The sequence below is a fragment of the Rhinolophus hipposideros genome (assembly GCF_964194185.1).
Source record: "Rhinolophus hipposideros genome assembly, chromosome: 16".
NCBI classification, from domain to species: Eukaryota; Metazoa; Chordata; class Mammalia; order Chiroptera; family Rhinolophidae; genus Rhinolophus; species Rhinolophus hipposideros.
In genome coordinates, this window is record NC_138062.1 from 22,492,800 (window position 1) to 22,518,223 (window position 25,424).

At 36.7% G+C, this 25,424-nt stretch overlaps 2 protein-coding genes across 4 annotated transcripts in view; one reads left to right on the forward strand and one right to left on the reverse strand.

Annotated features, from left to right (window-relative positions):
- The window catches only part of LRBA (LPS responsive beige-like anchor protein), a 570,825-nt gene that overhangs the window by 228,611 nt on the left and 316,790 nt on the right, over positions 1 to 25,424 (reverse strand). For all 3 annotated transcript variants that reach the window (XM_081075612.1, XM_081075611.1, XM_081075613.1), the window contains exon 40: positions 25,037 to 25,173. In XM_081075612.1, the coding sequence (XP_080931738.1) occupies positions 25,037 to 25,173 (137 nt within the window). The remainder of the gene's footprint in view (positions 1 to 25,036; positions 25,174 to 25,424) is intronic.
- Positions 19,569 to 21,606, forward strand: MAB21L2 (mab-21 like 2). Its single transcript, XM_081075618.1, has one exon. It carries the CDS (start codon positions 19,866 to 19,868, stop codon positions 20,943 to 20,945), a length of 1,080 nt encoding a protein of 359 aa, XP_080931744.1. The 5' UTR covers positions 19,569 to 19,865; the 3' UTR covers positions 20,946 to 21,606.

Below are 25,424 nucleotides of genomic sequence, written 5' to 3' on the forward strand. Positions count from 1 at the left end.
GTTCAAACATTAAGAACTCTAAATTGATACTTAAAATAGCATTTTGGTCTATATTCATAATTCAAATCATTGACAACTGAAAGAGATAGTATTAGTAATTGCTATCTGAAACTATAATAACAGTTGATAAAGAGTAGTGCTCTATTTCACATTACAATAAAATTCTTCCTGAAAATTATGTCACAAGTTTTGTATGTTTTAATCTACTCTATATGATAAAACTACATTATTCTGAAATCAGTAAGTAAGAACTATTCTAGAAGAGAATAATGGAAGGTTGTAACACTACTCAAATTTAGGTGGAAATATTTCTAAACCATGATGACATTCTGTGGTAGGAAGAGCAACACTCCCTTCCAAAGATGTCCACATCTTAATCTCTGGAACCTATGAATATGGTACATTATATGGCAAAGGGGAATTAGGGTTGTAAACGGAATTAAGTTTGCTAAACATCTAACCTTAAAATAAGAAGAGAAACCTGAATTCTTCAGTGTACCCAATGTAATTACAAGCGTCCTTCAAAGGGTTGCAGGAGAGTAGGTCAGAATAATGTGATGTAAGAAGCACTCAACCTGTGGTTGCTGGTTTTAAAGATGGAGGAAAAGGACCAGAGCCAAAAAATGTCGGAAGCCTCTAGAAGCTGGAAAAGGCAAGGGAATGAATTCTCCCCTAGAGCCTCCAGAAGGAATGCAGTCCTGCCAACACCTTGATTTAAGCCCCATGAACCCATATTGTTCAAGCCAGTAAGTTTGTGGTAATTTGTTACAGCAGCAAAACTAATACATACACTATTTTCTTTCTCTTATAGAAAGTGTAATAAATACAATTTACTCTTTAAAATCAAAGAGAATCATTATGGGAATCAATTACTGTTTTGAGCAACAACATACCTACTCCAAATTCCAAGAATATACATAGAAGAGTCTCACACCCATGCTTAGAATATAGTTTCCGTGTGATCTTTTGACGAGATATTCTACTATCCATTACTACACTTCACCTGTGAATGGCTCTGCTGTCATTACTCTCAAAATCACTAAATATTGCTTAATCTCTACTATTGTCTTTCCTCCCTTTGTCCTCAGTTTAATTCTTTCCTGTTATTTTTGCTCAGACAATATCTCCTGAGTTTCCTGGCTCCTGTGTGAAGATTGGACTTAAGTGCACACGGCTGGCTAGTCAATGTCTTTTTTCCTTGTCTACAAATAAGCATGTAATATTCAGCTCACTTCAGCGCTTTTTATTCTTGATGAGTATTCACTCGTTTTTTTCCAAGGATATTCCTCCCCATATTTGCAATCTGAATCTAGTTGTGTGTTTTTTTTCTGTAGAAGGCTCTGTATATTTCATCTCTGTGCAAACTTAAATGGGAAGCAGCAGAGATGACAGTCCAGTCAGACACATACTATCACTGCTATAGGCAGCCGTGGCAATGGCAACAGAAGTGCAAATGCATTTTCTCCACACATAAGCAACCTCCCCACGCCTGCCCTGACTGTTCTCCGTAAATGTGTAAATGACAGGAGAGAAAATAAACTCTCAACTTTCTAGTGTGAACGTTATGGGAAGCAGAGAGAACTAAGAAAACAAGTGAACTTACTTGTAGTATCAGAACAGATAAAAATACGTAACAGCATTTCTTAAAACTTATCCATATTCAATATATTAAAGGCCTTCAAATATTAAAACAGTACAAACGTTATTAAACTGAGAGCCACTAGATGTCCACATGTATGTCTTATTCATTCCTGTTTCCCTGTTGCCCAAAATTAAGCTTGGTTTAAAACCTTTTTTTAACCTTATGAGAAATTCGTGTACAAGCCTCGGTACACAGACCTTGCCAATAACAAGGCGTACTAATATTAGCATGACGTACTCACAAGGCTGAAATATTACAGTGTGATACTCTTTAAAATCTGTGGGTTATACTGATCACATACAACACTGTAGGGTAGTAGCATGTATACTATGACGATATAGGTACTTTTTATATGATGACTCTCCTGGTAATTCCAGCTAACAATTTCCATGGCAAAGTATATACTGCACATAATGGAATCCTGGCTTATTTCTCTATCATAGAAAAGACAAAAAAATATAGTAAAGCCATACAACCCAAGTGTTACTTAAAAACACATTATACTTTGAAATATTTTTATTCATATGGACATATATTTAAATTTACTGATTATTAAGACAGCAATGAAGGAAATTAAACCCCCAAAAAGTTAGTCATTATTTATATGCTTTTTTTATTTATTATTTATATATTATTAAACTTTATTTAATATTTAATGTTAGTCATTGTTTTCATTTTTTGCCCATTCTCTTCATGTCTTCCTCCGTGAATGTAACATAACTTTAATATAAGTAAAATCATAGCACAGTGATAATTTTGTGTTCCTTTTTCATTTAAAATGATATCTTTTGAAATACTTTAACTACAATTAATGTTCTAATTATATAAATATACCATTTATATTCCTCTATAAGAAACTTGTAAAGAAAGAATTTTATGGTACTGTGTAAGATTTGAATATTAATTTATGATATCTGAATTATATCTGAAATCGTCAAAGGTGTAATTCATGAATGAGTAAAGTGATTTAATGATACAGAATATAAAACTAAGACTCATTTCAACATAACAAGTTATCCTTTTAGTATATTACTGTACCTATCCTCTAATTACAGATGTCTAACCAAACTAAGAAAAGCTTTAAAGTAGTTTTAATCTAAAAGAGTTAAAGGTTAATCTTTAAAAGTTAATTTTAAAAATCTTAAAATAACTGATACTAACTTCAGACTAAACTGTTTTCACTAATACAAATGGTATTTACCATGATGAAATTTTTAGCTTAATGTGAACTCACCTTTACTGAGTAAGCAAGAACATGAATAACTAAATTCTTACAATCAAAATATAGATATGACTTCTTAAAATACCCAGAGAGTATTACAGCACTTATGAAATAGTATGTCATCGATTTCCATGGAAAAGCTGAAATCTAAACAGAAACTGAAATTGATGTCAGTTTACTTCTGAGAGCTTATTATATTTGGTAAACTGCTTTCTTTTTGATAACACAGTTTTATATAAAGACTCATTATAAGCTACAATGTTTCCTAAGTATAAAATACACAGCATTTCATTAACTTCATTTCTATGGTCTATAAACAGCCATGGATATACATACCAATCACTTTAAAACGAGATTTAAATTTCAAGTAGTTTTCCTATGATTTACTACATATTACTTTGGAAATTTCTTAACCAGACTATCTAACATATCGTGTTTCCCTGAAAATAAGACCTAGCCGGACCACTCTAATGCGTCTTTTGGAGCAAAAATTAATATAAGACATGGTATTATACTATACTATACTATATTACACTATACTATATAATATATATATAATTATATATAGTATATAATATATACTAATATATATATATATAATTATATATAGTATATACTATATTATATAGTATATTATACTATACTATACTATACTATACTATATTATATTATATAAGACCCGGTCTGATATTATAGTAAAATAAGACCGGATCTAATATTAATATAAGACATGGTATTATACTATACTATACTATATTATACTATACTATATAATATATATATAATTATATATAGTATATAATATATACTAATATATATATAATTATATATAGTGTATATATATATATATATATATATACTATATTATCTAGTATATTATACTATACTATACTATACTATATTATATTATATAAGACCCGGTCTGATATTATAGTAAAATAAGACCGGATCTAATATTAATTTTTGCTCCAAAAGATGCATTAGAGCTGATGGTCTGGCTAGGTCTTATTTTCGGGGAAACATGATAGTTTCCACTGCAATCACTGCCTACAACTTGCATAAAATGCTGTTAATGACAACTGTTATTTGCTCCTCCATGAATTTAAAAAAACGAAACAAAACAAAGTATGAGCCAGATATCTCTTTATCTCTCTGCATTAGATCATGTCACATTTCAAAGTAGGATACAAAGGTTTTATCCTCTTCTGAAAATTCACAGGAAAGATGAGAGCGCTGGAGAACTTTGAGAAGACAAGGATAAGTAGGTGCGAATGGATATCATTTAAGATGTAGGAAAGCAGAATTTAAGGAACTGTCACAATTGAAGAGAGGGCATTAAAAAACAAAAGAACATGGCACTGACAGGATACCAATAAAATTTTGATGGCTTTAAAATAAACTGTCAACCATCTTTGCAAGTCATGCTTTGCTCCTTCATAGCTTTAGCATGAACCAAGTTATTTAATTTATCTGTGCCTTGGTTTCTATACGGATAGGGATAATCATGGGATATAACTTATTATAGATTTGCTGAGACGATTCAGACAAAATGCTTAGCATAGTGCCAGGCCAGAATAAGAGCTCGATATTATTCTTGTACAAATTTCATTTCAGTTGAATCTTAAAACACTCGAACATTACCTCTAGAAATCTCACATTGAAAAATCTCACCTTGGCAATAGGAAGAAATCTGTCGGAAACAGGAGAATACCAAAATTATCAATCAACCTAAATGTATTTATTGAGCATGTATTATGTATCTAGTCATGTAATGCTATCAAATAAATAAGGTAGTACCTGCCTTTCAATAACTTTTCACTTGGTAAGTAAGTAAAGGTAGAGGGATAAATGGAAAACGGTACTGGGGAGACAACAAAAATGAAAACATACATTAAACTGAGATTGACGATAACTGCAATATCAAAAGAGAGCTCTCTGTGGCACATTTCATGATGGATTTGTGGAAGACAGTCTGAAAAGATAAATACAGTGAGAAATAGAAGTTGATCAGGTAGGGCTTTGAGGATTTTAAAGAATAATAACATAATGACAGCCTGGTTTATTCTATTCCTCTAAGTAAAAACCTGTGAAGAGAATAAATGCACGTATATTTGGTGGAATCACTGAATGACTGAATTGCTTAGAAATTCTCCCTTCCCTCCTTTCCACAAATAGGTATTAAATACCTACTATCTACATGGTAGTGTGTAAGGTGCTGGGAATAAGAAATGATTTAGGTGGGACTATACCTGGTTTGATGAAAAAATTTTAGTGTAAATAATCTCAGAAGAAAACTAACCAAGCTTATTTTACCAGCATACTTATTTTCTTTTAAATGAGTAGGTTGTTTTCTCTTTACAACTGAAAGATTTTACAGTTTTAAGAGTGTATCAATGGACCCTTTTATGACACTTGAGATATTTATTCAACCCAAAGCATGCATTCTTAAACTCCATCCTGACAGCTCTAATCACTTAAAATATACCAAGTGAAGAGGTTCAGGGACCTAAGTATAACCAGAGTTTAGGGACATGAAAAACTATTCTGGAACTGCACATGAGCCCTCAGTTTAAAATATACTAGCAGTTTTGCCAGATCCAAGAAAACAATCACACAAAAAATTTAATCCTGGTTGGAAAAAAGGACAGTGAGGATAACTTAGAAATAGATTTGGACCAGTAGAATATAATTAACCTCCACAAGGCAATGCAAAATGTATAAGAACATATAACCTTGGGCAAGTTACCCAACCTTACCACATCTTAGTTTCTTCATCTATAAAATAGTGATAATACACAGCACCTGCTTCAAAGGGTTGTTGTGAGGATTTGTGACAATACAGGTCACGCCTTAGAACAGGAGTTGCACATAGTAAATGACTCATATATCCTATATTATTGTAAATGCATCTCTCCAATATCTGTTAGTGAAGAATATACCCTGACAAAAGTAAACAATCGCTCTAAAATAGAGGGAGTTTTGGAAAGGAGCTCCATAGAAGAACACGTAGGATATCACAGAATTGTATTAGAGTAGTGACCTAAGTGTGTTTAAGACAGGAGAGGTAAAACAGAGGTCATAAAAAAATAAGTGTGTAGTTTTAAATAAATACATGAAAAGAGAAAAACAATTATATTCTATATTTAACAATATTTAGATAACTTCAAATAGCATTGCATTACCCTAACAAAAGTTACATTAATAATAAAGAATATAGTTCTTGTGATACAGAATTTGGAACCCCAACAATGGTTGGTTCAGCTTGCATAAGTCACAACTGATTGGACACGGTCCCTGTGGGCATGCCATTTCATCCAGACTGGACGGTTCATTAGTCATAATTACTATAACTGTACAGCAGAGACTGCAGTTTTACCTCATCATACATCTTGGATCAAGCTGGTTCAATTCCTGCTTCATCAGCATGTGAAGTTACATTATTGGACTTTTGTAATTTCAATCGGTGATTAACACAGATTATGCTTTTTATCAAAACATGTATTTGGTCTTCACATTTAATAGTGAAGGCCCAGATCTGACCACCGTTTGACCTCTGATATTTCAAAAGCAGCTAAACACCATGAATCACCAACTGAAATCCAGAATGTTATAGAGAAAATTAAACAAAGGAAAGAACTGACCTGTGTGAAAAGCGTAAGATGATTGCACTTATCTAAATTGAGACTAACCATATTTTCTGCAGCTTCTCATTAAACATTAAATCGCACACCAGAAGAACACATCATACATATTTATTGTTTTGCACTGACACTTTCGGAAGACTCATACCACAATTAGTGTTTCTCTCAAAATATAAGCCCCATAAAGAAATTTCCCATGAAGCTTAAAGACAAAGTAATGTAGAAGATTGTTCAAGAAGGTTAAAGAACAGATGGATAATAGATTTCACGGAACAGTAAAGGATAACACACTTACTTCAGAAAGGAAAATGTTGCCAAAACATGGTTCAAATGCAAAATGCTGAATGAAATTGATGTGTCAGTAGTTTATCTCTTCTAAGTTCTATTGGAGAACAATAGGGGACTAAAAGGCCTGTCTCACTATTTTTGTGTCTCACTATTTTCACGTGCAAAGTGTCCCCACTGTAGGCTGCATGAACAATCATAATCGACAGTTACATGCAGGCACTGAGGCTGCAAAAATCCCAGAGTAATTAGTGTTGTCTGACTGCAATGACATCTGTGTTCTCATGGTTCTCAAGACATGTCAGGCCAGTAAGATGTATATGAAAAAATATGACAAGCATTGCAAATGCCCTTCTAAAAGGTCTTATACTTTGGGGAAAAGCTGAAGAAATAACACATGTCATATTCGTTTGGTAACCAATATATTTGAGATTAAAAGTTCTAAGTAGATCTTTTGAGTCATACATTCTCTTTTTGTAACTATAAAGCATTTATTCAGCAATGCAGTATGAAAACACGATGCTGCAAGTTTGTCTCTTAAAACTTTATTAATACAGGTGAGCCTTCTTAGTGGCGATATATGTATGGGCCCATTCCTTTAAGTAACAAAGTAGGGAGCACATCTTACTAACACTGCTTGATTTCTTTACATTTGAATTTTAAAATAATCTCTCTTATTACTAGACATAAAATAACTTCAATGTGTTGTTAAATGCCTTAGAGTTATGTTTGCACTTTTCTAATACTACAGACTGCCAACCTGATTGCATTCAAAAGCCTTTGTGTTAGGACACCTAATGCTTTTGCTGAGTGGTGCCTATTCCGAGCCCTCTCTCCAGTCTGTAGCAGTATGTTGGAGCATGCACTTGCTCCAAGAAAGACATTAGTCATCATTAACAGAAGCACTGACACCAAATCTAAGTGCCTCTCCACAATGACCAAGTGGCAATCATCTTTCTCTTATACTGTCACTGCTGATTAGGATTTTCTTTCATGAAAATTTAATTTGTCCCCCTTTCTTCAGCTTTTTTTTTTCTTCCTGAAAAAAATACTCTACTCAGGAAAGACTGCAAATACAGCAAAAGAAGCTGTACCTATAATAGAGCTAACAACATCAAGATTACAAGAGTCTCAGCTAAATCTTTTATCTTATCCAACAGAAAAGCACCGATTAAGTGAATAATTAATAAACAACGGGGGAGGGGGGAAACAATGATTCTAAAAGGAGCCTGGCTTTCAGCATCTGTAAATCTCAAAAAGGGTGATTAATTCAAGAAATCTGAATAAAATTTCTCTAAATAGTAATGACACAATCTCAAAGCATCCTTAAAACCAAGACTACACTATTTCAACAGTAGCCCTTTATCACTACATTTCAAATTTGTATTCTTTATTCCTTAAAAAAGAAGATGGGCATTCACACAAACATAGCATTGCAAGTTTAAGAAAATATTTAAGCAGCCATACCCTAAGTGTGCATTAACCTGCTGGTTAGTTAAAAAAAAAAGGGGGAGGTGCGGTGATTTTCAGTTGGACTGGACAAATGAAAATGATTCATGTGGTCACGCAGGGCTCTCCACAGCTCGATGATACTAGACCTAAACTCTGGTTCTGTACAATATCACAGTGTTAAACAAGATATCATGGTGATAAGTTATTTAAGGAAGTTTTAAAAAACATTTACTTTTCTGTTTTATTTCAATTTGTTTAAAGTTTTCAAAAAATGTAAGCATGTGATAGTTTGCAAGGAACCTGGTACAACCAAAACTCCCACTTCTAGTTATAAATATTTTCTCTTTTTGTTACTTACATTTTGTAACAAAATAGAGGTTGGTTTAAATTTAAAATGTCTCTAAATTATTTTATATCCTTTTAAAACATGTGTACTTTTAGTCGAAGCCTGTTACACTTTTGTGTTTATGTGAACATAAATTGCATCTATCTTTAAACGTAAATATCCATATGAAATGCTTTTAAAACAAAATCAGCCTCACTTCTTTTTAAATTCAGAAGCAACCATAATTCATCAAACTTTAATCATTAAATGTTCTATTCTTGACTATTTTACTGTGAAAAGTAATATAAAATGAATTTGAAGGTCAAATAGCAACTGCTTAGTGGCTAATACATCAAACTTACAAATGTTTCAGGTGTTCTTTTTTTTTCTATTTAAAATTGGTCTGCAGTTAAAACATTTAAGAGGAGATTGGAACTCAAAATGGATTTTGAGAGGTAATTTCTAACTGCTGAACTTTTATGACAGAAATATTATGATTAAATTAAGGATCTAGTCCAAAATAAAAGCAAAACTATAACCTAAGAACCTAACTTAATTATCCTTGCAGAGTATCTTCATAACTGACTTACTTCTTTATTTCTCAACTAAGTAAATATACTTCTTAAATTCTCCAAAGCTTAAAAGTAAACTCTGATTTTCAGAGTTGCACAGATTTATGCCAATCAAAACTTCAAAAACGTACAGTGTAATTACTGACTCTCTTGCTAAATCCAGTACATGCTCAAAGAGAGAAGTTTAGCACTGTAACTTCCACCCCTCAACCTAAACCTCCAAGTCACTTGTCAGTTAAAGGTTGGACGATTTATTGACCGCCTCTGGATGCAGACTGTCAGTGCTGAAGGAAATATGAGAGAGGGTTGTCGCTACTGTTCTGGAGCTCATTGATAATGACATACCTGCCTCTGTCACCCATTACCCATACTACAAACTACTTAGACCTAACTGAAAAATCAATACCCTACTTGCACTGGTTCCTGTGGCTGCCTCCTTTGATTGTCAGCTCCTGTCTAGGGTCAGCACTTACATGAAAGGGGCTGTGACTGCCTGATGCTTTCAGGACAACCTAACGATATGAAACTAGCCAACAGAACAGTAAATTCTGTCTCCCTGCCCTCCTCATCAATTAGGCTTTGACTAGGCTTGCCTGTAGAAACCTGACCTTTTAAGTTTAGGTGAATATGGACTAGCTGAACACACCATTGCCCTCAGCACTGAGCCAGGAAATCTACTGACAGGTTAAACAAAACAGAAGGTTGTAACTGTCATAATTTGCATTGCACTTTCACGCCAACAAGGGTGTTATCAGTAGGGGCAAGCCCTGGAACACACAACTCCAGCACCCTTAAGCCACGCTACTCATAAATTTTCAAGTGAAGTGAGATAAAACATAAATTCACAAATAGCAATGCATTTCTCATCTCTTAGTCTTTTAGGTTTGCACTTTGCAAACCTCCAGAGTGTCCATCAACAACTCTCTCAGTGGTCACACCTGGCACTTCTACTGCATTGATGAGGAACTTTCAAGGAACACAACACAGAATTAACTCACTCATGCCAATTGAAAAGCTATTTTAGAGAGAACGTATAATACAGCAGATGGACTGACCGATCTATACCTCAAAATGAGAACAATTAGATTTCAATATGAGGTCTCTTCCTGCCTCACTTTCCACCCTCCAAAAATATCCATGAGCTTAGACAGTAAGTTACTGCATCAGTGAAGGGAGGTGTTGAAATTATTTCCTACCATGCTACTCTGATACAGCATCTTTTACAGTTTGAGGGAAAACTAAGAACATCTGTAAAATAAAAGATGTTAACACTTTTATGCTTGTCAGATCTTCTGATGAAAACAAGTGAAAAGCATGAGAAAGTAGCATAAAACTTTACTGACTTTAGTGACTCATGTTTTGAACACCATTTCCTTGCCTGGATCTATCTTTTAACACAACATATACGGATGGTAATATTATAGTTGCTTAGAGCAATGTCATTTCTCTATGGAGAAGACTGATCACCCTAGTTTTTTGCAAAAAAGTTAATGATGAACTTGAACTTTCTTTAGCTTCATGAACTAATATTTACAGAATAACTAATCTTAATGAAAATGCCAGAAACAGAGTCAATTCAATATTTAAGAAAAAAACACACTTGCTAACCTGGTGGACACCTTTAAACAATGATGTTTTTTCTATATATAAAAAATAGACAGCCTGTTTTGAGTTCATATTTTTTATTCACCTCCTATCAACAATAATCAAAATACTCTTAGTATTCCAATTTGGTTGTCTCTCATAGGTGTCTCCAATCTATAATTTGTAATATTTTTTCCCTTAAGTCTAAAATATGGAATATAGCCATTTGAAAGCTTTTTTTTTATGATTTTTATGTTGAAAACTTCTATACACCTATAATAGAGCAAGACTGAAAGTCTGCATTTTTGCTGAAAGATGCAAGAACTTTACTCGTGTTAAGGTAGGAACTTGCAGACTTTTATATAAAGAGGTAGAAAAAACTCCCAATCCATATCCCCATTTAACAAATGAGAAAACAGTGAGTAGAAATAGTGACTTGATCAAGTTCACTTAGTTTGTAGCCAAGCTAGTACAAAAATTCAGGGCTTTTTTTACCCCCTAGACTAATGCTCCTTAGATACTCTCAAGCTCTCTCTCGTTATTGCACTTATCCTGGGTAAGATCCATGACAGCAACAACCTTATATTTAAAAAAAAAAAAAAAACGTAGCTTTATATCATTTTTTTAATTGATGGTAAAATTTTTGACTGTATGGAAAAGATTGTTAGATTTGTAGACCATGGAACCAGCAAGGCACTGTACAACAAATAATTGTTAGAAATAGAAGTTCTAATTAAGGAGAGTTGGAACCCTTTACTTATCTAATATGATGATTAAGTATGCATCTGGTAGCCTTTCAGGTCCTTTGTGTATGTACCTATCTGATAGCAAAGTGAAAGGGCATGGATAGTGTCTGGTCCCAGCAAGCAAATCATTTGAAAACAGTCGTAGCCATAGATCAAAGATTTTTCACTCTATCTAGGTTGATTTAAACCTACTAACCCAGGTTTTGTAAAAAAAAAAAAAAAAAAGAAAAAAAAGAAAAAAGTAAGAGAATGACGCTTTAGGATCCAAAGAGAATAAGAAAAGATAGAAAGGAAATTTTCAGAAAAGAAACAGACTGGCAGAGCCTTGATATCCGTAGGCCAAGACAGCTGTTTTATATCCTAGCTTTATTTCAGATGGTAAAAGGAAAAGTTTCCATTCTTTATATCATCAAATGTTCTATCATTTATTCTACAATGATGTCTTCTATACATAGATTAGAGCCAGTGAAGAACTTTTGTTGTTGTTGTTTAACCCCTACAACAAATCAGAGAAACCTTTCAGCAAATCATTTTTACTCTAATTCAATGTTTAAAGAAAGGAACAGGTTAGATTGTTAACATTTCCGTTAAAAATAACAAAAAGTCCATTAAAAATTTCCTAAAATCTAAGCAGAAGATTGATGCCAAATTACTACTAATACTAAAATAGATGAAGTGCTGAAGAATCAATATATTTTGAAATAAACTAAGACGTTTAAAAAGGCTAGTTTTCTTAAATGTAACAAAAAACTACCCAGATGATATGCTTAACTGATCATTTTAAACATAGGTCCATAAAATGTCTCAAATGACCTACGTTTAAAATGTCTTCTGTTTTGAGCCAAGAGCAGCTCAGTACTGGCATAATCTATATCCCTAGTCTCAATCATCAGTTTCATAAATATCTGACACTGATCACAAGAGAAAGTAGAAATGGTAATGGGGATGGCTCTAAGATCCCAAGAATCATGTTCTACATGTGAGTACGGTACGATATTAAAGAATATCGTACCTTATTTAAACCATAAAATTTGATGTCTTGAATCAAAGTGAAATCAAAAGCTTTAATTTGTTTAGCATCAAGTTCAATATCGAGTACCCTGATTTTCCTATCTTCTGTACGTGATATAAAAGACCAGTAAAATTTGGTTCTCTAGGTGGAAGAAAAACAAATAATAATCCATGAATTGTATAATCATTCCTTAGATGGTTAAGAGTTAGCTCTACTAAAAGCACCCTGACATTTATTGAAGATTACAGTGAGCTATGAAAGCCAAAGTTATTTAACAGGTAAATTTTAATATTTACTTCATAGTATATTAGTAAGTTCAAATTGTTAGAAAAGAAGGAAGGAAGGAAGGAAGGAAGGAAGGAAGGAAGGAAGGAAGGAAGGAAGGAAGGAAGGAAGGAAGGGACCTAATTTTTCAGAACTGTTTAACTATAACAGAAATAAAAGAATCTAACTGCTACAACTCAAAAATGTGTATATTTACAATGAGAAAAATATATATATTGTAAATGTAAATATTTACAATGAGAAAAAGCTAAATGATTTCTTGGTGAGAGCAAAAGACATATACCAACATAAGTGAGAATACAGTAAGTTCAAAGAAACACCTCTTGAGAAATGTTTCCTGAATTAACTTGGATTTTCTTAAATTCCATATCCTAGCTCAATAATACAATAGTATTGAATTTTCAGCCAGGCTAACGGCTGCTTACTTCCATTTTCCTGAGTACAAGTTCTTTGTTCCATCATTGTATACTTTGGTGACAGCAAATTATGTATAACTTAATAAACTACTCATATATGTATACATTTGTTACTCAACTTGGGGGGAAATATATATTGTACTTTCAATTTTCGATTCATACTAAACAATACAATAATTAGACTTGTAAAAATCTCATAGGTGTAAACATCACTTATCATATACATTGACCAAACAAACTTAAGAGGCCCATAATATAATATTCAAAAGTATATAAAAGCATTTGTTTCTCAGTACAGTCTGAAAGGCTTACTATGCAAAGTCAAAGCTATTGCTTTTACCTGACAGATTATCTTAAATTCAAACTGTTCAAATGAAAGCGATACCGTTGGGTTACCAATCAAAGAGAACTACAAGGTTTTGTTTTGATTTTTTTTAAGCTACTTTGTGAGAAAAGCAAACAAACAAACAAGCAAAAACTTGTTTCAACAGCATTTTTGACCCTTTAAAATTAACAGGCATTATAGTGATGTGTTCAAAGAAAATATTCAGTTATTGATTATTCTCCAGATTGATTCCAGAATAATAATTATCAATAGCCTAGAAACAACCTCTATGATACTTCGGAGTTTGGGAAAGTTATATCATTTGACAGAGAATGAAAAAAAAAAGTAGTTTTACTTTGACTTTTAATACAATGTGGATAGTATAATCCTGACAGTAGTTAAATCTTCTTACAGGCATTTTAATATAATTACTTCAATAGAATTTTATCAACTAATACATTAAGAAATTGCCTGGGGTATTTACTTTTTCTGTTTCTACTGGAATTTTAATTTCTGAGAATTTAATAGCTGTTTATTTCTCCATTTATATTTTGACGATTTTTTTTAAATCAAGCATTTTTATAAATATGTCGAATAATTAAGTATATGAGAATCAAAAATAGCTATTTCAATGTTAGATTTTAGAGGATAAGAATAGATACAGGTAAACATGTAGTCAGGTCCACTGTTTTCCAAAAAAGTACAAATCCTTCAGAAAGCTGGGTTTTTAAAGTCAATAATCAGATTTACTTTTTAATCCTTCTAAAATGTTTTCCTAAAAAATAAAATCATATGCTCTAAAATCTGTAATAATCTTTAGCTAAGATTATTGAAATAATGTATGCTATTTCTACAGATAATAACGGGTATCTTTGTAAGTCTCAGTGATATGATAAAGCAAAAAAAAGCACTCAAGTTCAACTCAGTAAACCCATTTCTAAGTAAAGATCAGCACAAAATAAAACACATTAAGGATTCTGTATTGTCTGGAAATGTAAACGGGATTGTAACAGTCAGATGTACAGAAGCACTGGTTTCAGCCATTAGTTCGGTTTTGCTTCTGAGAAACACAACGTGAACTACTGAATCATTTCTTTTCAAATTCATACATTCTCTGCAGTAGTTCCAGCTTCCGCAGCGGTGCAAGAATGTATAAAAAGGACAGGCTAAGAGCATTCATTTTCTTTTTTGTCTCATACTATTTTCCTGTAAATGACAGACAGGGTTCTTTCTCAGAGCACTTAAGCTGAGGTTGTTTACAATTGGCTGAAGGAAAATATGACTGAATTCTTATGCAAGCTAGTCCAACAATTGTACTATTTCTTTTCAAGAAATATTTCTTTTCAAGAATAGTTTCAGAAAATCAAGTACTGAATTATCGTAGAAAAAAATGTAAGATTAGCATTCTAGCTTAATTGCCCATTATTCTTTAATTAGAAATATTTTCTTTTTTAAGTATTCTGTCAACTCATCACCTTATTGTAGCGCTGTTCAAAGAGTACCCAATTTTATTGGCTTCTAATTTTAAACATAAAAGACTCTCAAATTAAAATATGCCTATTTTCTTTTTAAAATACCTTATTTGTATAATATAGTTAAAATTTTGTTTCCTTTTTTTGTTACTTTTGTGTTTCATTGCAAGAGCAAATTCGATTCATAATTAAAAGTTTATTTAACCATGATCAAGTAAAAACAGGATGTTGTAATATGTAACCTGGCTATTCTTTTGGAATTTACACATGGACATTTTTCAAAAACTAGTATAGTAATTGGTATAACTTGACTCATTTTTTTAAGGATATGGGACATTTTCAGACTAAAGCTTAAACATACATATTTTATAGTAATTACAACCACACCCCCACCTCAGTATGACCCTCTGCTATTCTCCGAAATGTCCCTAACGTAATGATGGTGAAGGCACAGCCTAGACAAGTCTGAAGGTTATGGACTACTGGAAATCCCAAACAAAACAAACCCCAGTGACATCCTGAATGTCCTCCTTTTAGGACTGGCTGTAGCTAGACCATCACAGGTCTCTGCAGAAGCATGCTGATGTTGGCACTGCCTAAACCAAACAAACAAGATGTTTAACAGTCAAATAAAATGTCCTGCAGCTTCCCTAATGAATTTGTCAAGAACCATCAGATTTCGCTCCCCCTCTTTGCCTCATTAACTCAAGTATGATGAGACGGATTATAACAAGAGAATACAGATCAATGGGTCTGAAGACTTGAAGTGGCTTTTAGCCTCTAGAGTTTCTTTCTCTCACTTGGTCTCCTTTAATAGAATACGGGTATCTCCTGCCGAAGAGGCTGCCACTTCGTTTTAATACGCCATCAAGGAGCTGCTGATGGACTTCTACACTAACATACATAAAAGCAGAGGTGACAGGGGCTCTTCAATTACAGCCTCCTCGGTACCGTTTCCCCCTTCAATTATTCAACCAGAGGAAGAGCGGAGCCACAAACACCCGGCTGCAGCCGCTCCGAGAGCAGAGGCAGCCTAGGAGGGAGTTGCGGTGGGGGAGGGGAGAGGGGACCGAGCAAGAGGGAGCATTATTTGCTGGAAGTGTTTAAGTTTATTGCTGGAATGATGTTTCTAATTAGTACTGCGGCAATAAATTAAAGTCGCCTTTGTTTAACTGATTTATTATTTACTACAGCATCTACCTTAGACAGGGTAAATTGGTAATGAATTGTTTTTAAATCAAAACATTTGTAACGTTTTATCATCCCTCAGCCTTCTGTATGCAAAAGTGGGGAAACGCGGAGACAGGGGTGCGAGGAAACTCAGCGGTGCTTGGCAGAGCCGGAGGAGAGGTGGCGTGGGGTGCCCGGCGACCAGTGGCGGGAAGATCGCGTGGCCGGGGCTGCCCCGCCCGGGAGGAGAGGGCGCGGACCGAGTGCCAGGCGCCCGCCCACCCGTGCACCCGGCCGGCGCGGAGAGGCACCGGAGCCCCGAGGATGGGCTCCTGCCATCACCCCAGGGCCTTTTTACAAACACTCCCAGGAACTTCGTGGGCCAGGCCAGTCCACGCGCGAGGCCTCAGCCGCTGGTGGACCAGAGGCTACGAAGAAGCGGCACCTCCAGAGTCTGGGAGGGAAAGCTCTGCACCCTCTAGCCCCGCCACACGTCTCCGCCCCGTAACTGCTCTCGGGAGAAGCTACTGGGGAGCCTTGGCAGACTGGTCACACAACTTCCCGCAGCGAAGTGCCCCTGCTGCCCGGTAATACTTCCCAGCGTGCCGGGGTGACCCTCGGGCAACAGCCAGGTTACCGACAGAGCCTGGGCTTTCCATTTCCACACGCGCAAACCCCGAAAGCGGCGCGGCTCCCCTTGATCCTTCTGCGGCCAAAGATTCAGAGACGCAAGCTGCATCCTCCCCCCCCAAGAAGGCTGGAGTCTGGCGGCTGCCCCAAGTCTCTGCCACTCCAGACAAGTTGACCAAAGCTCTGCGTACGAGTTTAGAGTATGCTTACTTCCGACTGTTCTCCCCAACTCGTTGCCACTGAAGACAGATTCTAGGTAATGTATCCGACTTGATTAAAAAAAAAGAAAGAAAAAAAAAAGGCCGAACAGTTCTTTAGAAAGGGTGACAAGCTACCAGTGGTCCGCACCAGATACGTAAGAAAAAACCAAGAGGTCCAAGTGTCTGACATCAAGTAGGAGAGAAATAAACTTTCTCTATACAATTGAATTGAGGTTCACCCGGTCCAGATTTTTAAACAGCAAGGTAAGCCCTCCCAGGGGGGGTTGTAAAAGCCGCACACAGTTTTGCAACACGAAGTCTTCGTCCAAACGGCTTCATAAAGTTTTATTCTTATAGCATTACCGGAGACTATAACATCCCAAATCTAACTAAAAATAATTCCATCTACCTGGTTTGTCTTAAAAAGACTCAGAAACCAGATAGACACCTGAGGTTCAAGCATAAACCCTCAATACGAAGCAAATCACAAACACTTAACAGTTTTTTCATCCAAAAGTACCGAAAGGCTACAATGGGTCCAGTTTGAAAGGATAATACATATACTAAAAGCACAAGCGTGAGTTTCACTGAAATGCCAAGGGAGGAGTGAAGACATCTGTGTAATCAATAACAGGATAGTTATAGATTTTTGCAGCATTGAAGTCTTTCAAAAGCAAGAGTCAATTATGAAAATAAAATCGTTTTACAAGTGAAACTGTGTACTGCCAGAGAATATATTCAAAATTAGATTTACAACACTGACATTTTAAGAAAACTTTAACTCAGGTTCACATGTACTTCCCTTCTTTTTATTAAGTTTAAAACGGTTTTTAGTGGCTTGTTTTAATTTAAATGTATATCCAACAAAATGTTACCATATATAAATTTGCACCATCTCTCACAACTGAAACCTATTTTTAATAACTAGTTAGTCCTTGAAACAATCAAGTCATAGCACAAACTATATATGAATCTTAATTATGAAGTAATTATCAAGCAAGGTGCTTGTACTATTTTTGCCCTGCCCCATTTTTCAACAGCATATGGAAATTACTGAAAAGAGATTTATAGTCATAAACCCACACCGCATATCGACTCCAGCCCCGCACGGGTGCACAAATGCAGCAACTGTTCTTGGCAACAATGGGAGGGGAGGAGAAGAAAAGGGAGGAAGACTGCTGGAGGAGAAAAATCTAGAAAAATTTAGGTCCTTTTCCAAATTCCCCTCCCTCCTCCCATTTGCCTTCAAGCGAAAGTCATTTTGTTAGAGTTTCCATCTTCTTCACAACGTTGATAGAAAAAAAAAGTGAACCTTTCTGAACCATTGCTACTCCCCTCGCGTTCTTCCAGCCATGTCCAGGAAGTCCCTTCTATATAGACTCTTTTTCTTCCTTGCAACTGATAAGAGAGGAGGATAAAGAAGAGGGGGCTGTGAAATGTGTGTGAGCGTTTGACTTCTACTATCTCCTCCTATTTTCTTACTTCTCTCTTTACCCCCTTTCTTTATCAAGCGCAGCGGTGGCTGCTACTGTCGGCCAAGCATGCCTGTCTTCTCTCTCGGATTGGCTAAAGCAGTGACAGCTCGGATAGCGATTGTAGGACCTGAAGCTCCACCCCCCTCATGATGGCCCTGGACCATTCATAAACTAAATAACTCCAGGAAACGAGAGAGAGAGAGAGAGAGAGAGAGAGAGAGAGAGAGAGAGAGAGAGAGAGAGAGAGAGAGAGAGAGAGAGAGAAGAAAAGGAGGGAGGGAGGGAAGGGGAGAAAGAAGGAGGGAGGAGAAAGAGGGAGGGAGAGGGAGAGAGATTAGGAAGGGGAGAGGGAGAGGGAGAGGGAGAGGGAGAGGGAGAGGGAGAGAGAGAGAGAGAGAGAGAGAGAGAGAGAGAGAGAGAGAGAGAGAGACATCGAAGGGGAGGAGGGAGAGACGACTCAGAAAGTGGATTCAGCACAAGCAACCTAAAGGGGGAGGAGGAGAAAAACCCTTGAATCGTTATAACTAAACCCCAGATGCAACGCAAGCAACGACTTCGTCACACTAAAATAGATTTTGTGAGGGCCAAAATTATAAATTACGAAGCAGAAATGAATATCAAACAACTTCCAGCGGTTTGCACCTAGAGAAAGACAAGAACCCACTGCAAACAAACAAGCCCAGTCCAAACAACGCCTCCGGTAGGAAGAGAGGAACGCGCTACAACACGACCCCCGAGAAGAGACGAGACCAAGCGCGGAGAGTGCGGGCATCTGCTAACCTCCGAGGGGGCCGCGGACTGAGTTGCGCGTCGCCGCTCTCGGGACATTAATTACATCCTTCACCTTCCATTTGGGGGAGGGTGAGGAGAAAGGCACTCACCTATGCAAGTCCTACCAGCCTGGGAGAGAAGTTTAAGAATGAAACACTGAATGTTTCGCTTTTATTTTTGAATTTACTTTGGCACTTAAAAGACCTCTTTTGCAGATTTCTGGGCAATCTCGGCTGTAGACTTTTAAGCCTAACCTCTGGGTAACCTGAATTTTTCTCTCACCCTCTCTTTTCCCCCCCACCCCTTCATCTCTCCAGCACGCACATCTTTATTTTACATATCAAGGAAAAGCAAAAAAAAAAAAAAAAAAAAAAAAAGTACCAGCAGGTTCTGTAATTTTTTTTCAAATATCACCTTTTTTTCTTGTTTTCTGGAGAAGAAAAACGGGTTTCGGAAAGGGGAAAGATCCAGCCGGCTGTAGCGTCAGCCGGTCAGCCCTCGTTGGAAACCAGAGCGAACGTGGGGCTTGGGGGAGCGCAGCACCTCTTTCGCGAGCCGCAGGGCTACCACCAGCGCGTGAGCCTTGGATCCCTCAACGTACTGCGAGACGCCGGTGTACAGCCCGGACCTGTGCCCCAACATGATCGCCGCTCAGGCCAAGCTGGTTTACCAGCTCAATAAATACTACACAGAGCGCTGCCAAGCGCGCAAGGCGGCCATCGCCAAGACCATCCGGGAGGTGTGCAAGGTGGTCTCGGACGTGCTGAAGGAAGTGGAGGTGCAGGAGCCGCGCTTCATCAGCTCGCTGAGCGAGATCGACGCGCGCTACGAGGGCCTGGAGGTCATCTCGCCCACAGAATTCGAGGTGGTGCTCTACCTAAACCAGATGGGCGTCTTCAACTTCGTGGACGACGGCTCCCTGCCCGGCTGCGCCGTGCTCAAACTGAGCGACGGTCGGAAGCGGAGCATGTCTCTCTGGGTCGAGTTCATCACAGCGTCCGGCTACCTCTCCGCGCGCAAGATCCGCTCACGTTTCCAAACGCTGGTGGCTCAGGCGGTGGACAAGTGCAGCTATCGGGACGTGGTCAAGATGATCGCGGACACCAGCGAGGTCAAGTTGCGCATCAGGGAGCGCTATGTGGTGCAAATCACGCCAGCGTTCAAGTGCACTGGTATCTGGCCTCGCAGTGCAGCGCAGTGGCCTATGCCTCACATCCCCTGGCCAGGCCCCAATCGGGTGGCGGAGGTCAAGGCCGAAGGGTTCAACTTGCTCTCGAAGGAGTGCTACTCGCTGACCGGCAAGCAAAGCTCTGCGGAGAGCGACGCCTGGGTGCTCCAGTTCGGGGAGGCTGAGAACCGCCTGCTGATGGGCGGCTGCCGAAACAAGTGTCTTTCGGTGCTGAAGACGCTGCGGGACCGCCACCTGGAGCTGCCAGGCCAGCCGCTCAATAACTACCACATGAAGACGCTGCTGCTGTACGAGTGCGAGAAACACCCTCGGGAAACGGACTGGGACGAGGCGTGCCTCGGCGACCGGCTCAACGGCATCCTGCTGCAGCTCATCTCCTGCCTGCAGTGCCGCCGCTGCCCTCACTACTTTCTGCCCAACCTCGACCTTTTCCAGGGCAAGCCCCATTCAGCCCTGGAGAGTGCTGCCAAGCAGACCTGGAGGTTGGCCAGGGAAATTCTCACCAATCCCAAAAGCCTGGACAAACTATAGGGTGCTGGGGACTGCTTGAAAAGCGACACAAACGGGAATGCTCTCACACGACACACACAACTCTGCGACAAACAGCGGAAACTCCGGACACAAACTTTTATGTAAGCCACCTGAAAGAAACAGGAACAAGCAGCAGACCTTCGTTGATTAACCGGCAAACAAAAAGACAGCAAGCCAAACAACACAAAATCACATTCTTGCACAAAAGTGATCGTTTTCTTCCAAACAATGTGAATTTAAAAGGTCACACAAAAGAAGCAATCGGGCTTTGCCACCACAAAATGAAACCCAAGGTACATTTTCAAATCAATGTATAGTAGTTTCTCCCCTTTTCCTTCTCTTTCTTCTTTCTTCTCTGCCTGCCTCTCTCTCTCTCTCTCTCTCTCTCTCTCTCTCTCTCTCTCTCTCTCTCTCTCTCTCTCTCTCTCTCTCCTCCATCCTCCCTCTCTCTCGCTCATTTCATTTTGTTTTGGGTTGCCTGAATGTTGTCACCAAGTGAAAAAAAAGTATTTAATTATATGTAAAATTTCTCTTTTAAGAAAAGTTTTGCTGATGTTAAATGTATCTCAGTGCCAATGTCAGATTGTGCCCCTCCCTCTCTTGCACCTCTACCCTCACCCTAAGCAGTCTTGTTGAAAACAGTAATAAAAACATTACTTTACATTGTAATTGACTGTTTGTGGATTGTTGTTAAATAAGGCAGGTGAGATCACAATTTATAATTTACAATGTAAAGATGTGAATTTAAGGAACTAAATACAAGAAGCTGCCATTTGAATATTGATTTGCAAAATTTACAAAAACAGCACATTTTGTACATTTAACCATACAAGTTCCCACTAAAAATCCTTAGAAAACATTAATTTTATCCAACTATATAATATGTGTTGGTTCTATAGATCTTAAGATTAAAAGTAATATCTTGTTTCACACTAGAAAAAAAAGAACAGATCTTGTATGGAACAGATTTTGATCCTAATTTTTAAAATAGAAAAGATTACTTCACACTAAAAATTAAAAGATTTGCTTTTTATGCCATAATTTTAAAAAATCTACTCTGAGTCTGAAATACATAGGAAATATTTATGGATCTTTTCTGAATAGTTAACATGATCAGTTGATATTTTTCCTTCAATCATTTGTCCTCTTGAAGCTTTAAATAATAAAAACTTAATAGTTAAATCAACCGCACTGGAAAAGAATAAAATGCTTATAGCAATATTCCTTTTCCTAGCAAATGGTGAAATGAACAATCCAGACTTATGAATTACTACAATTTTTAAAACAGCTTGGTTATAAATGCCCAAACTAAGATCATTTTTATCAAATTCCCAGAATTATTTAGAATTACTCAGAAGCATCTGATAGGCAATTTAAACAAAAAAGGTTTTGACACAACTTTATGACCAAAGAAAGATTACTGTTTCAAGGATTTATAAGTACAAAAAGTTCCTACTCTTTCTGCCTTTCTAAGGTAACAATCCCATGTACTCATTTTAGCATTTCAACTTTGTTTCTTTTTAATGAAGGGGAATATCTGATTGGAAAATAAAGTAATTGGTAAAAGTGAAAGTATCCCAAAGGAATTGGTTTGTCTTCTTTATGTTGGAGGAAACTATGAACTCCATTAAATATGTTAATGATGAGACACAGGTACAGAATATATGTCAGATGTTTCCCTATAATATGTAACATTTATTCTTTGAATTAGCCCTTTTTAATTTACTGAGAAAAATCCATAAATGAGAGATATACAGAAAAATGTTCTAAAAAGAAATTTTAAAGATCAGTAGAAGTTTGTGTGGGGGAGGGAGGGTAATGGAAGGATGAGCTGCAGGATAGCAGAGATGGATGAAAAACAAGGAAGGTACATACTCAGGGCTCTGTAGCATAGCTCGCTTGACAAACAGGCTTAAGACATAAGATTTCCTGGTAAAAATTCCCTAGTTAAAATAGTTCTGTGTTATAAATATAAACTATGATCTTATCAGTTCGGAAATCATCTCCAGCTTTTCAACCAATATCTATTTCTGGTCTCCCTTCTTACAGATGTTGAACAAACATCACTGTAATACTAAGTGGTTCGAACAAATACATTAATTTTTTTAATAAAATGAATTTATTCTCTGGAGAAAATGTTCTGATTTTTAGGAACATTTTCAAAGCAAGGATTAGGTGGTTACATTGACAAAGAAATGATTTCAGGCCACAGTGCTTAGTTTAAAAGATTAAAATGACATCTTAAAAGGACCATTTTTTGCATGCTCAAAAGTATATACAGCTTTAGACACATATCTCCTCCCACTATCCCTGGAAAAAAGTTTTTAAGTCTTGACAAGAAGAAACAAAAATTCCCCAAATTCAGCATCTTTTTTCCCTCCTTATTTAATTTTATGGAACTAAAAAAAGAAAAACACAACAGCAACACAATGGCCTCATTACAAATACCTTCAAGCACCAACATGGAAACAAAATAAAAAATTCTTCCAATAACTGGTTGAACAGAAATTTTTAAATACAAATTAGCAGCAATTGTCATTTCTGTAACATTAGGCAGGTTGCTGTGATACAAAACAATTTCTGTGATTAGGGTAAAAGATCCTTGTATCACACAAGCAACAGGGGAAAAAATAATGTAATGATGTTCCACGAAATAAGATCAGAGAGAAATAAAAGTTATAACTTCCCCTAAAGGAGTAAATCAATTCAAAGAACCTAACTGCAAGATTGGCAGAGATTCTTATATTGAGTATAATTATATTAGATACCTTTAAATCACGAGTTAGATTTTAAGCCATGTATGTCCAGAAACATAATGGAATATTCTGAATTAAATTTCAGACTCTCAAATTCACAAACTACCGTAAATTAGAGAGTTTAAGTAATTTTCATCACCTTTCTTTCCTGAAGAAACTAAAACACATTTTCAGACATTTCAGCCATGCAGCAAAGTGAAAATTTTTCTAGTTGGTGTAATTTCTGAATTAAAGATTTCTCTGTATTGCATTAGCTGAATTATTATGGTCAAAATAATCAGTTCCATTGTAGCCTTCTTTTCATACAGTCTACCAAATTCTATCTTAATAAAGGCAGCAATTTTAAAACAATGTGCTAGAAACATGGGTGAGACAAGAGGTGATTGTAAAGTTTTTAATAAAATTATAACATTTTCATCAGGAACTATTTTGAAATACTTCTAAATCACTAAAATTTAATAATGCACATGATTACAAAACCAAAGAACCTCCCACCAATAAACTCAGAATTGTGTGTGTGTGTGTGTGTGTGTGTGTGTGTGTGTGTGTCCACACACGCTATCAGCCTATGAAAGAAAGTATTCCATTTTTTTAAAACCACTTCTCTTTCTACAGGATGCTTATTTTGCTCATTTCTTTTTAAAAGAGACTGTTTTTCTCAGAACAAATTCTACCATTCACTTTCATGAAATAAACCTAATTTTGGCTTTATGGCTATGCCATGAATGTTTCTTAGTAAAATAAAGTTGCCAAGGTCTGAAAAGTAACCAGAGATACATTTTAAAGGGAAATTACATTTTCATTTAAGAATAGGAAATTATGCAGTGCTTGTAAAATTGACTACAGGTAATGGGAAACAGAGGTATCTCATACACACACAAGACATGCACGCACGGCAGAGTAGTAAGTCATGAGGACAAAGCAAGGAGAGTGATATATTGGTATTATACCCAGAAAACATAAAGGCTAAACAAAATTCTCTCTCACCTCTCACTGAATTTTGTGGCTTAATTCACCCTGGGCCCTTTGAGGCAATATATATTTACAGGAGATATTCCCTGAGTTTCTCCCCCACCCTTGAATGAGCTAATGATAAATGAAATTAAGTGGGAATTGTTTTTTGAATCTAAATGAACTTCAATAATCTAACTAGCTGGTAAGGGAATCATGGCTAAAGAACAGAGTTGCCTTGCACGTAGGGAGAGGGCAATTCAGTAAGAAATTCAAACTAAGCCGATCAGACTCTACCCATGCCAAGCCTACCTCACAGCACACCATGCTATCAAAAGGAAAACAAAATTTCATAAAAACGAAACCGGATCCTCATCGTCTCACCTTGGGGTCCATATTCTTGAAGTTGGGGTCCTCTTCATCTACCTCGAAATAGAGTTCGGAGGAGGTGACAGAGAGAGTGCCTTTTGCCACAACAGAGGGGGCCACAAGCTGAGCTGGTGTGGTCAGGCTAACAGGACCTGACAAAAGGAAAAGACAAGCCATACAAGTTGAAATGACATTTAAAAAAAAAAAAAAATCAAGTAGATTCGAGCAGAAATTTAATTTTAAAATTCTCACCTCTAGGACCAAATTGCCCGCCAAATCCTACACTTAACAAATTCTGCCCACCCTAAATTTTCCTCTACACGCAAAATTAGGATTCTGATACTAAGAGATTTATAATAGGCAATTAATGAAAACAGTAAAGGAGGAGGAGGCAATTATTTTA